General features: G+C 40.9%; 1 protein-coding gene across 2 annotated transcripts in view; it reads right to left on the reverse strand.

The window, feature by feature from the left end:
* Positions 1-14,092, reverse strand: part of SLC41A2 (solute carrier family 41 member 2) — a 56,258-nt gene extending 42,166 nt beyond the window's left edge. The window contains exons 1-3 of one of the 2 annotated variants that reach the window (XM_040596475.1): positions 13,963-14,092; positions 5,477-6,218; positions 2,690-2,797 (exon numbers count right to left, since the gene is read on the reverse strand). In XM_040596475.1, the coding sequence (XP_040452409.1) occupies positions 2,690-2,797; positions 5,477-6,031 (663 nt within the window). In that variant the 5' untranslated portion in view covers positions 6,032-6,218; positions 13,963-14,092. Of the gene's footprint in view, positions 1-2,689; positions 2,798-5,476; positions 6,221-13,962 lie in introns of those variants that run through there. The other variant, XM_040596477.1, reaches the window with a different exon arrangement.
* Positions 14,093-15,650: the final 1,558 nt, after the last annotated feature.

Here is a 15,650-nt window from a genome sequence, read left to right on the forward strand (position 1 = left end):
TACCACCAGCAAAGAGAGAATGTTTGCTGAACCATGACAAGCCTCTACCTTCTCCAGTGAACTTACAATGTCCAGTGAACTTACAACTAAAGAAGTCCCAGAAAACATTTCAGTCATCTGTGTAATTTAGTCCAGGGTCTGTCATGTTTCTTAAAGAAAACAGGTCATACAAGGAAATTAGAAGCATTAGAGAACCAACAAAAAAATAACTAGAAAAATGCCACAGGTCTGTCAGTGCAAAGCTGGGAAGTAGTTTCGTTCCAATAGTGCTGTGACTTCAGGCAACGCCAAAGAAATTGGAACTCCCACACACCACGAAGCACTGAGGAAACGTACACTTCACCGATCTGTTTTTAGCCAGTAAATTAACATTCATGGTAGAAGATGAACATGAACAGAGCTGGCTAACCTGATTTGGCCAAGACAGACATATGACAATTTCTGATACTGGGGTCAGAGGAAGCCTTCATGGCATGCTAGACTAAAAATCACTGAAGAATCAGCTCATTTATATGCCTTGGTAAGACTTAATGACCGTGGTAAGTGGCACTGGCAACACTCCTCAAACTAAACCCTCTCAGAATGGACTGTTCGAGTCTCAGTAGGAGCTTGGGCTTCAAACGGCCAAATAGGCTCTGAAAAATCACATTCAAGACATCTACAGATCATGTTATGACACAGTTACTGGGATACCTTTAAGAATGTCATTTTGGATTAAGGGGAGTTGCCTGAACATCATGATGCCAGCTTCAGTTAACCACTGAACATACTGCCAGTGTTGTGGGAAGTCCAGTATCCTTTATCTGCATGTTTGAGAGGGAGATCAGCTCCTTGACTTTTGGTAACAGTTCATGACAGTAAGAACCAAGGTCAGGGTTCCCAGTGCAGAAAAAGAGTCTGCATGACCCTTTTCCAAATGTCTCCCGATAGCTGCAAGATTCACAAATGAAATGGCATTGGTGAGGATCGGGAAATAAGCCATTGACTGGCCCACAGAAGAAGTTCTGGAGTTGTGATCTGGCGAAGGTCATAATTTCGATTGAGATAAAGAATTAAAAATCCCATTAACTGAAGCAAAAGTAGTGGAGCTGATTCCGACCCTCTATTTTTTAAGCCTTCAGTAAGGCACTGGTAGATCTTGGACTTGGTGTATTTTCCGCTATGCAATACAAGCACTTCCAATTCTCAGGCCACAAACTGTACCAGTCAGGAACAAATTAAGCAACAGATCAACACCAAAAAAAAAAAAAAAAATTAAAGTAAAAGACAAAAGTATTAATTCCTGACATAAAGGCAGCAAGGCTTAAACACAAAATATTCTTAAGAAACAGCAAGAACACTCAGAAAAGTAAGAGCATTAAAATCAAACAGAAACCAAGACTGAATAGCTTAAGGCTGCCATTGATAAAGATACAACAAACACATCAATTCTTACGTATGAAGGAATGGATATGGGGCAAAAGTAATTGATTTTTATAATGGACATGACACAAACGAACCTTCATAGGACCGCTAAGGCTATGTCCATCCCAGTATGCATTTAGGTAATAACTAAATATAATGTGTTAGTTATTATTGTTGTCATTAATTTATTAATCACAGAAAACTGGGAGAGCACGTCAATAGAAATCATTGTAATATCATGCAAAAACTGAATGACATTGAGGATTACAGCAACAATTCAACAGCAGAAATGCAAGGTCATACACCTGTGAGGTCTAAATCTGACACTGCTAGGCAGATGGGTATATATAAACCTACAAAGTTTCAAGAGCAAGTTTCAAGAGAAATAGGGAAGTGCTATTCCACAAAACCATAGTAAGGTCTCATCTGGAGCTATATACAACTTTAACCAAACATTTCCTCTAAAGATTCATTCTAGCAGGAAGAGGCCGAGAATGGGGGCCTTGCTGGAGAATGGAAAAATTATCATGTAAAGGAGAAACACTGTATTAGTCACTGTCTTACAGAGATACCCAGTTCAGCTACCATAAATAGTTTAGCCATGTTCTTAGAACATTCTGTTCACTATAGTATTCACACACATACAAAAAATACATGGTAAAGTAATCTGGCTTGCTGAGGCTGGAAAAAATGAAGGGATGAAGCATACCCTGAGACATAGAAAAGAACCATGACAAATACATAAGAAAGAAGGCATAGAAAAAAACCAGTTATGCTGTGTTACTGTGCTCACACACACAGAATAAGCAGACACACAAAAAAACACCACAACAAAAAAGGAATAAAATTATTTAGCCAGAAAGCTACAAAAGAGTTTGATCAAAAATGCTCTGGAATAGCAATGTTAGCAATACTTTATTTTGGTGCCACACAAGTGGTCTTTAGAAAAAAGTGTTCAAAACCTACACTTCTTGTTAGCCTATACAAACCCCCTCAAAGCCAAAGAGATCTGTCAACCTTACAGAAGACACATGTAAATCTCAAAAATCTATTTCATGTGTTCTGAATGATGACTCAGAAGAGACCGAAGTAGTAAAACTGATATGTGGAGATTAGAAATGGGTCACCTTTTTAACTTTGCCAATTTAATAACTTATTTAAAGAGCCTCCAGAACAGCCTAATTAAGCCATAAACATAAAATACTTGTGTTCCAAACAATTGTTTTCCTTTTGAAATAATTACAACATATATCTGAAGAGCAAAGGGAAAAAGAAAGTTACTTACAGCAGTTGATAGCCGGGATGCCAAGGTCATTTCCAAATTTCCTTTGAGACCAAGAAGTGCAGGAACCAAAATAAAAACTTCAGTAACATTCTTGAACACATCCCAGTGCTATATAAAGGATACAATAGGAAACATTCAACTGAAAAATTCTCTTTACACCATCCACAAAGTATTAAAAAAATTCTGTGACTTATAACTTAATCCTCTAAAAAAAATATTTTTTTCAATCTTTTTATAGTAGACCTAAAAGTCTAAAGCCGGAACTGTTACCTATTTAGATGAAATAGATTTATGACTGCATATTACTACTTCAAAGATGAGAATACCAAAAGTAAGATACACAAAACCTGGCCTTAAAACAAACCTAGTTAAAAAAAGATGTCATTAATTTGAAGTCTTTTTTTTTTTTTCATGACTTCAAAATAATACCAGGTACTATGACTGCTCTTGAATTCTGCTCTTAACTTACAACAATATTTTCATCTTTTTCTTTTCAGCTGTGTAGAAGCCTCACATTAAAACAGCAAGGAATCAGCTGTCAAATGAACAAAGCCTGTAAGTGGAAAACCTTATCTTTATTCTTTTACTTCTAAATGTGAAATTTAGAAGAGTAGTTTTCCAAAACCCAGATTTCATAAAGCAAATTCTCCCTTAATTTTTCATGCACTGAGTTCTCAGGACTGAAATGCTGTGCTACTTTGTATGCCTGTCAATCCACACATTTAATTTGTGATCATTTATCAACTTTACTAAACTAGCAAAGTGGTAAATTGCCTTTGTATTCAGGGATTTTCAAACATTTAAATTATTATTTTAACTGAAATAAAAGAATTCAATTCTCAAATGTAAACAAGATCTAAGAATTACCTATATGTGAAGTTGCACATGTATTTACTACTGGGAAAGAACAACCATGAAATGGTTTATAAAAAACAAGCTTAGAATGCCTTGTTGTCTTCAAATTTTCATTTTCAAAACATGTTCTGTCATATTTCAAGATCCTGCTTTACTGACATCACAATTTAATGCTTAGTTTAAAGTGAAAAAAGGTAGTAATGACAACAGCTATTTTAGCCTTTGTGTCACGTCTCTCTCATTCACGGTGAGCTGGATGGAAAGCCAATAAAGATTAGAAGTAATATAGGAGGAAGAATTAAGATATATCTCAGTCCAGCTCAAAAACCAGCCATATAAACACACTCCCTTAAAGGAAGGAAGACAAGGTGAAACATTTGGTTGGAAGCCAGTAGTGGCAGTAGGCACAACTGCATCTTTTGGCTGATCGTTATGCTGTGTCATGCAGTAAATTGCAACAGGGTGTAAATAAGGCATCTGTAAGAACAGATTGGCAAGATGTAAATGAACAGTCTTACACAAGACTGGTGCAAAACAGTGCAAGGAAGCAGTGAAGTCTGCATGTCAGTCTTTATTTTCATTTTCCTTGATGTATAAAAAAAAAAGTGTCTTTTCATTGCAATTGATTGAAGTCAAGCTTCCTTTACTCTCTCAAAATTTTGAGTGACAAAGAGCCACCTCTTTCTTACCCCTCTTTAAATTAACTTTGTAAACTCTTTAAGTGTAGCTAAAGAAAACCCTAAAGCTGAATGAAACAAAACAAAAGAACAGATTAATTTGCCTACTGTGTTTCAGTTTGATTATTGTGGTTATTTCATATTTTTTAATATTTTTTTTTTGTGAATCTACTCATACAGGAAGAGATAATCCATGAGGTTTGTACTTATAGGAAATTTCTGGTTTTAAAAAAACTTATTAGGTAGGAAATAAAAGTAAATACAGCCTTCAAAATGCAAAGAGAAGGCAAGAAAATAAGCTAGTCAAATAAATCCTTCTTAACTGTTACTGTCTCCTGAATTTTTTTCAAATATCATTGCAGAAAGAATTATTTCATAGGCAACTGTTACTTTTAACTCCACTGAAATGCTTCTGACATCTACAACTATGTTAACCTAGAAACCAGTCCTAAAAAGCTTCTGTATCAGTAGTGTCTTAGTGATATAATACTCCAAAACAGGTTTTTAAAATATTATTAAACTTGAGAGAAAGTTCTGTTTTATCCTAGTCCTGAATAACTACTATCAGTTAAATATGCTACCACAAACCAAGATAATCTGGTTTCTCTGGACCTACTACAACTATATTTCAAGGTGGATGTGACTGCAGCCCTGTTCACACCACCAATGTGTGTAATTCCCAGTGTTCAGTGTACCTAATGTTATATTGAAAAGACACACACCCCTGAATATTCAAAACAGCTCTAAATCACTTCATATGAATTTCATATAACATACAAATGTATTGCACATCGTCATATACCATATGCATTATCACGGACCAAATTTACACAGCACTTCAGAAATTGTATAGACTTGAAGCACACAAGGAGATAAGGCAATACATTCCTCTGATCTTTTTAAACTCCTATGTATTGCGGCATCACAGTTAATTACAACTCCCACTTGACTATGTATACTTTTACTAGTGTCAACAGAATTTTGAACTATCAATTATATTTCTATCCTTATTTACGGCAGAAGGTAACAGTTCTACTCACCAGCTCACTGTGGCTAAGGAACAACTCTTACCAAGGCTTGAATGACTCCAAATTAAACATTGGAACTGTTTAAGATGAGATTTGGGCAGAAGATGTTCATAGTAGCAGAACTGTACACAGACCTAATTATTTGTAAACATCTACGATATCATACATTAGTTATAAACCTCATAGACTACCTGTTAAAAAAAACACCTTCCAAAGCAAATACCAACCTGTACAATATCCAAAACCATACCAGCAGAAACAGTTCCAAATCCTGCTAGCAAAAAAGGTACAAGTATCTGTAATGCCATAATACTGCTAGATTCTTTGGGTTGTTTTCTGCTTCCTTCCACAATGATATCATCATTACTGTCACTAGACAGGTTATCTTCCTGCAACATGGCATCTGTTTCTGAAGTGTCCATTCCATCACAGTAATTATAGCTAGTAAAATCATCATATTTAGGGCTACAGCTAGATGGGCTGTGTCCATTACTACCATGAAAACTTGGTTCTGAGAAGTGATGGTACTCTGTGTGTTGTTCAGACCTAACATTAAAATTGTGTCCTGCTGGTTGTAATCCATCTTGCCAGACACCATTCACTTTTTTGTGTCTTTCATCCTGGTTTATTTGGTAAACAACAGGAACCATACTCAAAAGCAGTCTCAAAAATTTATCAGACTGAATTGTATTAAGATTTATGGTCCAGTTCACAAAACCTTCTCTGTCATGAACTTTGTTATTTGTTTTGGAGATGGTATATCTGCCTTTACAGTTAGTCATAGTGCTACAGAAGTACAAGTTGAAAAGCACTTCGTTCTTCAGATGTCAGTGAAGAAATCTTGTAGATGAGCCATCAAGTGCCACATGATGCTTTTAAAACAGATAAACGAAAATGATCCTTTTTTGCATGCAAAAATGTTTTTTCATTGATCTCAGATCTTCAACGAATCCATAAGCAAGGCTGGATCTGCAAAAAAGTATATATTCAAGCTTTAAAATACTTTAACTCTACAGAAAACAAAAGACACCGGTTTAAATTTCAGACCACCCAGTATCTTTCCAAAGCAAATATTTGTAGAAATGCCAATCTTCTCCAATATTTAATTGCATGAGTTGAAAGAAATTAGAAGGTAAAAAGGGAAACTTGGCGGGTAAGGAAGTTTCACATACCGATATACTTTCTAACAAAGAAAGAGACAGCAATGTAGATTGTAAGTGAATCAGTGAGGACCTAGCTTTTGCCTTCTCAAAGCCCAGGAAGTGAAAGTCTTCAGGCAGATACTGTGGGTAGCTCTAGGCTTCCATCAGCCCTGAAGGCCGTCAGTCCTCAGAGAAAAATACTTCTGCAAGGTGCAAGGATATGGACAAATGGAACCCACATGATGCACTTGGGGCCACTCTTTTTTCCTCCCACTCTACAGTAATGGCAAGGAGCCCAGAAAAATTAAGGAAAAAAAACCCCAAGTTACAAAACGCTATCAGAGGTGGTAAACCCAAAGCAATATTCTGAGTGGCAAAGGTCTCATGTGTTGACAGTTCCTGCCTTCCATCCCCATAAAAACATGGCAAACCAATATTGATATGTACAATTCAAAAGCAGGCTAATTTAAAATGTTAACGACTGATGTTCCTCTGCAGGAAACATACAAATTATGTTAAAAATAAAAAGCTACTATATACATAATAAAAATGGACATTTTTTCATAAAATACTCCAATATCAAGGAAAGACAGTAATGAAATTCAGACCAATTAGTTTAGCTCACATTAGTCTAATGTAAAAATAAACCTACATTAATGTATTCATAAATGTGGCATATTAAAATGTAATTAGAAAAAAAGGGTAGGAGTTAGGATAATTAAAATAAAGTTATTAAAAATCTTATTTAAATTTAATTTTGCATGAGGAGTAGGTTGAAGATATTTCCTGAAAGATTGGTTATTCCAATGTCTAGTGACCACTAAAATATAACTATTTGACACTAGATGCAGTCGGTTTGGTTTGCTTTCTGCAAATCATGCAAATATAATCTTTTTTATCTTTTATGTTAAATGTGATTTAATGAGCTTTTGTTTCTGCTTCAAAATTTCTATCATGGTAGAAAATTAAGCAGTGATACAGTGGCAGCCTCCAGTCATTTGACATTTCCTCCATCAGAAGCCACTTTACCTTCTTCTTCAGTTTTCATGTTGTGATAATAGTTATGGTAATTTACTAAAAGAATAGTCTTAATATGACTTGAAACTTTGCTGACTTTGGTATTTATTGCCAGACTCCATGAATACAAGTAAACGATTGGCATAAACAAAGAAGCAAAGGTCAGGCAGACTACACCAGCATGATGTGGGATAACACAGTTCCACAAGCTCAGGACACTATATCTATGCAGAATTGTGAAAACGTATTTTTATGGACTGCAGGAAATAAAAATAGTTTAGGGCTGGAGGATTTTTAATCTATGTGTTCTAAGAAAATAGAGCTCCTAAGATCATATCATTTATAGTATGAACCCTATACTTTCCCTCCCTCCGCTTCAATGTTTTTAAGTCATCCAGTATTTCTGGAACAATTTCAGATAGATTTGGCAGAGAGTAAACAAGTCAAAGCTTTGAGTAACTAACAGCCTTGTAAGATATCCAAATCTGTGCCCTTGCTGTAAAGGCATCCTCAAACATTAGTTAGCACAATTCACTCATACACAGCCACAGCAAGTCAACTTCAAAAGTCCTGCTGCTCACAGGATTACTTGGTTTGGGTTTCTTTGAGTGAAGAGATGACTCAGATGCAACACTAAGATTATCCCTCTACCAATTGCTTTAACCAAGGGAGCTCTGACCAAGAAACAAATATTTTTAAAATGCCAATGGAGTTCATTGCTTGATTTAGAAAGAAATCAAGCTTCTTTGGGGGAAAAAAAAAAAAGCGATCTTTCTTCCACAAGACCAAGAGAGTAATTTAAGTAACCAGGATTCCTGCAATATCTTTTGTCGCTCTGTAGCAGATTGTGCTGTGCTGAACCTTTTAGAGTAAGCGCAGTAAAAACTCCTAGGCCTCAGTCCTGTTTTCCACACACTTTAATTAGGAATAACAAAACAACTTTTGCTGCTGTTCCAGAGAAGCTCTAACCACAGGCCAAAATGGTGCTCTGTTAAGTGCTACAGAAAGGCAGAACAAGAAGAGGCAATTTTGTTTCTTCCTGGCCCAAAGTGGCATTATCTATATAAAAAAAGAAGAAATGGTGTCCAAAAAAAGACAAGCAGAAGCAGAAGTAACATTAAACTATCAACCTAACTATGACCAACTTCTATGACATCAGCAAAGAATAGAAGTATTAAGAGGAATACAAGAGAAGAGAAGTTCATGGCAGTTGAGGAAAATTAAAATTTCAGGAAGGGTATAGCCTAGGGTGCTGAAGGTTGCCAACTGATCTATGATGATGGGAAGCGACACGCTACTTTGGAAGCTTGCAGAAAAGCTTTGGACCACTTCAGCTGGCTGAGTTTCAGTTGCTCACAAGAAACATTTAGATTAGTGAAACTTTATGTCAGAACTCAAATATGGGATGTAGAATTAAGATCCAAAAGTGTCCATGAGAGACAGACCCATAGCATCCTCATTGGGTTTGGGGTTATTTTTGGGGGGTAAGGGGGTATCTTTTTTGAGGCGAGGGGAGGAGTAACAAATGAAGGATTTTATTTCACTTGTGGAGGAATACATTAAGAAAATTTCCCAGTAGCTTTAACAAGGCAGAGTCTGGCTCTCATTGTGGTTTCTCCAATATGTCCTCCAGTCACATCACCGGAGTGCTAGACCAGTGACTCACAGAAATTATTAATTGGTCTGGAACTCTGGCCAAAAATACTTTGGTTAATTATCTGTATCTTTCTAACATATGGATTTTTCTCCTTTCAAGTTTTTACTATCTTTTTTTTTTTTTTTTAAGAAATCTTTTGGGAAGATTGTGGTTTCATTTAATATGAGAAAGTGTTAACAAATAGAAATGGCACTTAAGAGGAAAAAAAAACAAAACAGAAAAATAATTCAATCAACTAGCAAGTTAGAAAGGGAGGAAGTGGCTGGTATGGACAGCTAACAATTGAAGTAGTACAAAGAAGTTTGGTTGATAGTCATTTCTGGTTTTCCTACCAAAAGACTTGGACTGACAAAAAGTGAGCTAATGATAAATGCTGAAAAAATGAGAATTTAAGACAAACTGAAAAATATACAATATAGTGAAAAGTAATTACTTCTTCAGAGCATACTGACAGGACATAACTACGAATGTAACTATTCCTTTCTGAAAACCTGTTCCAACAAAGATAATTTTCCAAATGTCATCTGATGCAATAGTTTTATCCTAAGTTAGAGAATGCTAATAAACTTCTAGGCGTTTTTTTTTGTGCCTACAAAATGCAACAAACCATCTAAGCAACAGTATAACCTTAGGGACAAGAACTCAGCTTTATCATTGACAAGAACAATGCTAATGTTATTGTTGTCTAGAAAAGACATGGCCAGGTAAAGACGCAAGCTCTACTTGAATAACTCATATGAAGAAAAGGAGGTAAAGATCTTCAAAAATCCCATCCCTGGTTTCTGTAGGAAGAGGTGATAAGTGAATCTGATTTCTTGCCATATAACCAGGAGGTTACAGAGGAAGCTGAAGTACTAAAAAAAGGAAATGAGAGAGACACAGATCCTTTGAGAAGCCAGGAAACAGCCTCAAATTTCTCATACCTGGCACACTATACGTGAAATGCAAGGACACCTTGTCTTTGTCTCTACAAGCAGAATAACAAGCTATATCCAGACTATGAATATAATAATTTCCATTTCTTTATTGTTTCCCAAGTGCCTACTTTTAACAGTTTCTTCTTTTTCTTCATACATTTTATACCACGTAACAACTACTGTGTATTATTCAGCTCTCTGACAGCCCTGCAAGCATACACAAATGTAAACAAACATAAACAAATAGCTCTGCAAACATAAACAAACAGGAAATACAGCCATACCCTGCTGTTTGTGTTCCTGAAAAGTGAGACACTTAGCAATCCAACAGATAACAAACCAATTTTACCTATAAGAGTTAACAAAATGAATGCATACAGCATTTTAAAAAACACACACAGAGACAGTTCATATGATGTGGAAAATGGACAGGCAGAAGCAGATGGTGTGGAAAATAGGACCGTGAGCTGGAAGAGATGCTGACTTTTGGAAACTGATAGCTGCTTTAGAAAAATCTCAGATACTTCAGCTGTGAAACTGAACACCTGATCATTATCACATTTTTCCATCCTTCACCTTTGATTGGCTTGATTGGTCTTGATTCACCTGAGAAAGATGACGATGAGAAGGCAGCAAGAACACTCTTCATCATTACCCAAATGAATTGCCAACACTGCTTCAGACATACCCATGAATTAGTTCTCAACAGCATGGAAAAGAGATGTTTCTTCTATGCTTTCCCAGGGTTTAAAGAACATCTAGCACAAGCAGGATTAAGAGACTGCATTCTACAGCTAAATTTGATCATATAGTGATTAGATTGCTGATAACTTATTTAAAGCATGAAAACAATTAGTAATTAAATCACTGTGCTTTCTTAAGAACCTTCAAAAAAAGGAGGAAGGAGGAAGAATGGTAAATCATCAAGTATGAAACTTCTGTAGAGTCGACATTATGACAGCCTAAAACAAATATTTACCGAAGTCTAGGTCTGGGAAAATCAATTTTCTGACTTCTTTCAGAGTTTGGCTAAAAAAAACCAAAAGATAACAGCTATCTAAATAATACTGAGAGCTTTCACAGAATCCAAAGCTAATCACACCACAGTCAAAACCCATTTTCCCAAAAACTTCAAATATTTTTGTACAGGTAATATTCAAAGCAATAATAATCTCTGTGTTGCACTTCTAGGTGGTCCGCAATAAAATACTATAGCTTAAACATGTCTGTCTGAGAAACCTCTCTCAGTACAACAACAAGCCTTGGAAAGGGATTCAGGAAAGTAATCTGAAACATTAATGAAATACTGAGCTTTAATATTTTGCCATAATAAGCAAAGATGAAGCTGGATTCTTTTCTGGCTTCAAAGACTCTTTTTCTGTCTGCAAAGAAGAAGCCAGACTCTTCAATGAAAGGATGACAGGTAGCATGCACAAACTGAAACACAGGAAATTCCATTTAAATGTAAGAAAAAGCTTTTTGCTTTTTTTCTTTTTTACAATGAAGGTGGTTGAACTCTGGTCCAGAGGTTTCCTGGTTATGGAGGCGCCATCCTTGGCAATATCTGAAACCTAGCTGAGACATGGCCCTAAGCAGCCTGCTCTACTTGACCCTACACTGAGCAGAGGTGGCTGAGGAGAAAATTTCCTGAGAACCCTTCCGACCTCAATAATTCTGAGATTCTGTGAAGTTTGAAATGTGAGGTTTTGGGGGCTGTCTTTAAGTTCAGAATAAGACTTACAGGCATCTGCGTGGCCTCTTCTCTGCTGTTGTGTCCTATGTACATACAAGTTCCTGGTATTACACTGAGATCCTTATCACAGCTGTGGCTAATTGTTTACATTGCTGTAGTGGAGCTATGAGCAGAAAGTGAAAGCTACATCATACCACCTCAGCATCATAGAGAGTAAACAAACGGACTACATTATCATGAACTCTTTTGTAGAATCTAGAACCCAAGGTGGTATGCTGGGCTAAGATTATTTACAGCAGGTACTTAATGTTGAGTATTAAAGACTGAAAAACATGCTGAAGATCAACAAATGTTGTGTGCAAAGCAGATGTATGGGCATTACATACCATTTCTTAAATATTATGCGGTAAACTGAGTAACATGGTGTTTATTGTATGGCAGTTTTAGGTTAAATCAATATCAAAAGAAACAAAAGAGAGAAAAAAAAGAAATAAAAAAAGAAGGGGGAAAAAATATATTGAAGAATCTCCAGATGCCTTCTTGAATATAAGACACTGAAAGAGCGGCCAGCCTCAGGCTCAGTTTTCAGACTGCTGCATTCCACTTCCTGAACATGGCAACTTTCAGATTTGGCCCCAAGGAACAGAAAAGCAGCTGTGGGGAAAAAAAGATTTGGTTTGCCTCTGCACTTTTAAGGCAACTCAATTAGAAGAGACCAAAGCGGAGCCAGAAACAAGGTAGCAAGGCTGTGAAATGTGGTCAGGTTCTAAGATCATCCAAACAGAATACCAACAGGAAACATACCAGGCAAATCACACCCAGCCCATGGTGAAGTGTGAAATAGGAGAGATAGTGCAGTCCTCTAGATTAAGTAATCAAGAGGGATTTAACCAGGATGAGTCCAAACTGTACTATTGGAGAACCTGATTACAGGTTTCTACTGTCATCAACAAGGAGGGATGAATTGCTTATTAACTCAGGCACTAGGATACAGACTTCACATTGTTTTCTGTGGATAATACCCTAAGGTATTTGAAAAGAAAATGATACACTGTTATTTGTCCTTCTAAAGTGTCTACCAGTCTACTGTAGTGTTTATGGTTCCAGTTTCACAATCTCTTTAAGGCAGTATATGTAGGGAATGCTGCCAGAACAGGTCTTCCCATGTGCTCCCATTTTTTTACTGAAACTGAACTGGTAAAAGTGAGGATAACTTAGGATGTCTACTAAAGGCTGCTAGGACTCTACCTAGAAAAGATAAATAAGCAGACATTTTTTCCTGTATTTAGGGTTTGTTCCTGACACTAAGGCTAAAAAATTCTTTCATTTTGTATGTCCTATTTATCAGAGCCTGGCTAACGTAGTGCAGTCTATAATCTCCAATCAAATACAAGCGAGGAAGACACACATGGGCATCCTGGGCAGCGGGGCAGGCTGGGGGAAAGGAGAGGATAATGTTCACTGAACTTAAAGGAAGAGGCACAGTTACAAATGAACTTAATTAAGAGTTAATGATGGAGTAGAAACTAGAGTAAATCGCTCCTATGTTTCGGCAGAAAAGTACGGAAAGAGCATCAACATACCATTATGTGTTAATTGCAACGCTTGTAAATAAAAGGGTGATGGTCGAAGCCCGCAGGTGTGCTGTGTGGGTACGGGTTCCGTGCCCGTCTGCCAGCTGTGCCAGCGGTGGCACATCGGGCGGCTGGGCACAGGTGGGCACACGTGCCAGCACATCGGGGCTCGGGGAGCGCCAGGGAACAAGGCCCCCGGCAGCGCTGGCGGCCCTGGCGCCCGCGGAGGGTCCCAGGCCGAGGCTCACGTCCGGGCTGCCCGGGGAGCGCGTCCTGCGCGCACGGTGGAACGAGCCGCAGGGTTTGGGGCGCGCAGGCACCGGCGGCCCCAGCCCCTCGGCAGCCGCGGCCGGGCGCCGGACAGCGGGCGGGCAGCGGAGCCCGCCGGGGCGAGGGGTACGGGTGCAGGGGGCGCGGAGGGGCTGCGGGGCGGGGGCCGCCTCAGGGCCCGCCGTCCGGGAGGCGGGAGGGGCGAGCCTCGCCCCGCGCGGCAGGAGGACGGGGGGTCCCCGCGCACCCCCGGCGCGGCGGGCGGGGCCCGCGCATCGCCCCCGGGGCCGCAGCGCCTCCAGGGCCGCTCGCCAGGAAACTTTCCCGCCCGCGGCCCCCGCCGCCTGCCTCGCCCCGGGATGGCAGGTCGCCCGCCCGCCCCGGACCCTCACCCCTCGCCGGCGCCCCCCCCGCCGCCCCCTCGGGCCGCGCCTTCCCCTCACCTGGGCGAGGGCGATGCCGGCAGCGGCCCGGGATCCCGCTCCATCGCTGCGGCGGGGAGGCTGCGGGCGGGGAGGGACCGGACCAGCCCGGCGGCGGTGACAGCTCCGGAGCTAGGTGAGCGCCGCCGCCACTGAGCAGGCGCGGAAGCGGCGGGAGGGCGGGCGGCCCCCGCGATGATGTGGCCCGTGATGCGCAGCAGCCGCCGCCGCCACCGGCCGCTCTGAGCCGGCGGCGGGCGGGGGAGGGGCCGAGCGGCGGGGTCGCGGGCCGCCGCCAGCCGTAGCGCCGCGCCGCTGAGGGGAGAAGACGGGACGGGGCTGCGGCGGGTGGAGCCGGGGCCGGGGCTCGCAGCCCGGCCCGACACCCCCGGGCGAGCTCCGGCTGCCTGCGCCGAGGGGCTTCCCCTGCCCGCTGCGCCTTCTGGCTTCCCCCGGGCAGCCCGGTGCTCGGTGGCGGCACGGGGCGAAGCGGCGCCCATGCTTCGCTACCTCCGCCGGGGCCCGGCCGATGCTCCGCAGCCCGGGGGAAGCAGAGGCCGGGAGCGGAGCAGTCGCAGGGCCGGAGCCCTGGCGCCGGAGCCCGGGCTTCCACTCGCCGAAGCTCTCTCGGCAGCAGCGTAGCGCGGGGGTCGCCGTTTGGTGTCGACTCCAGAATGTCAGCTACTGGGACATTTTCGTGCTTTCCTGCCACCTGGGTAATAACGGCTTCCTTGGGAATGCAGTTGTTTAAACGTCTGGGCCAGTTGGAACAGTCTGGTTGCCCAGCGGGCCCGGCTGCCCTGCCGGCAGCGTTCAGTGTGAGCCTGCGAGCGGCTCCCTCGGCATCACCGCCTGCACTGAGTGAAGCGCGGAGCCGAGGCCTGCTGGGCCCTCTCAGTCAATCCTCGAAGCTCTTGCTTTGAGACACACTTTATATTAATACCTGAAAATAGCCCAGCCAGCTACATTTGTGCATTCATTATCATTACTAGCATTTTTCCTTGATTGTTGCTCAACACTTCGCAGTCATGAGGATGCCTCAAGTGGAAGGTGGAAGGGAAGAAAGAGGAAGAAAAAAAGAACCGGGATTTAATGACAGTGACAGCAGCCAGGTCTACAGCATCTCTTTTCCTTTCCATTGACAGAACAAAAGACGGCATGTGCAAGTCACCAAGTGTCTGCTGTAAAATGGAGCTAGCTGCTGTGGGTATGTGTGGAAAAGCAGAAACTTAAGCACAGGAGAGTGTATGTATGAGACTGGGGCCAAAACAATCTGCACTACAGTAGTGAAATACACAGCACCAGCTTGAACTCTCAAGTCAATGCTGCACCAAATGAATGAAGCAGCCCACACCTCATGGCTTTTAATTCAGATGTGAATGCTGTCTCATGCCTGAATGTATTGGGAATTTTAGCTACTGATGCTATTGTCCCTCTACCCTAGTAGCAGCCATATATATCCATGCCCTGTGTGTGCTCATGTGTTAAGCAGTGTGGATATGCAGTTGGGCCACCTTGCAAAATCAGATAAAGATCACTTCTGCCTCTGTTGCCAACGAGTTAAGACTACAAACCTGAGGTTTGGGAATAGCACCTGAGGGTGCTATTTCTAGCTTTTCTAATTGTTTATCTGGTGATCTTGGGCAACTGTTTCATCACTCCCTATTACAGGTTCCTTGACAGTGTTATGCCCCTCCCTCTGCTGAAAT

Source organism: Falco naumanni, chromosome 5 (genome assembly GCF_017639655.2).
Source record: "Falco naumanni isolate bFalNau1 chromosome 5, bFalNau1.pat, whole genome shotgun sequence".
Classification (NCBI taxonomy): Eukaryota; Metazoa; Chordata; class Aves; order Falconiformes; family Falconidae; genus Falco; species Falco naumanni.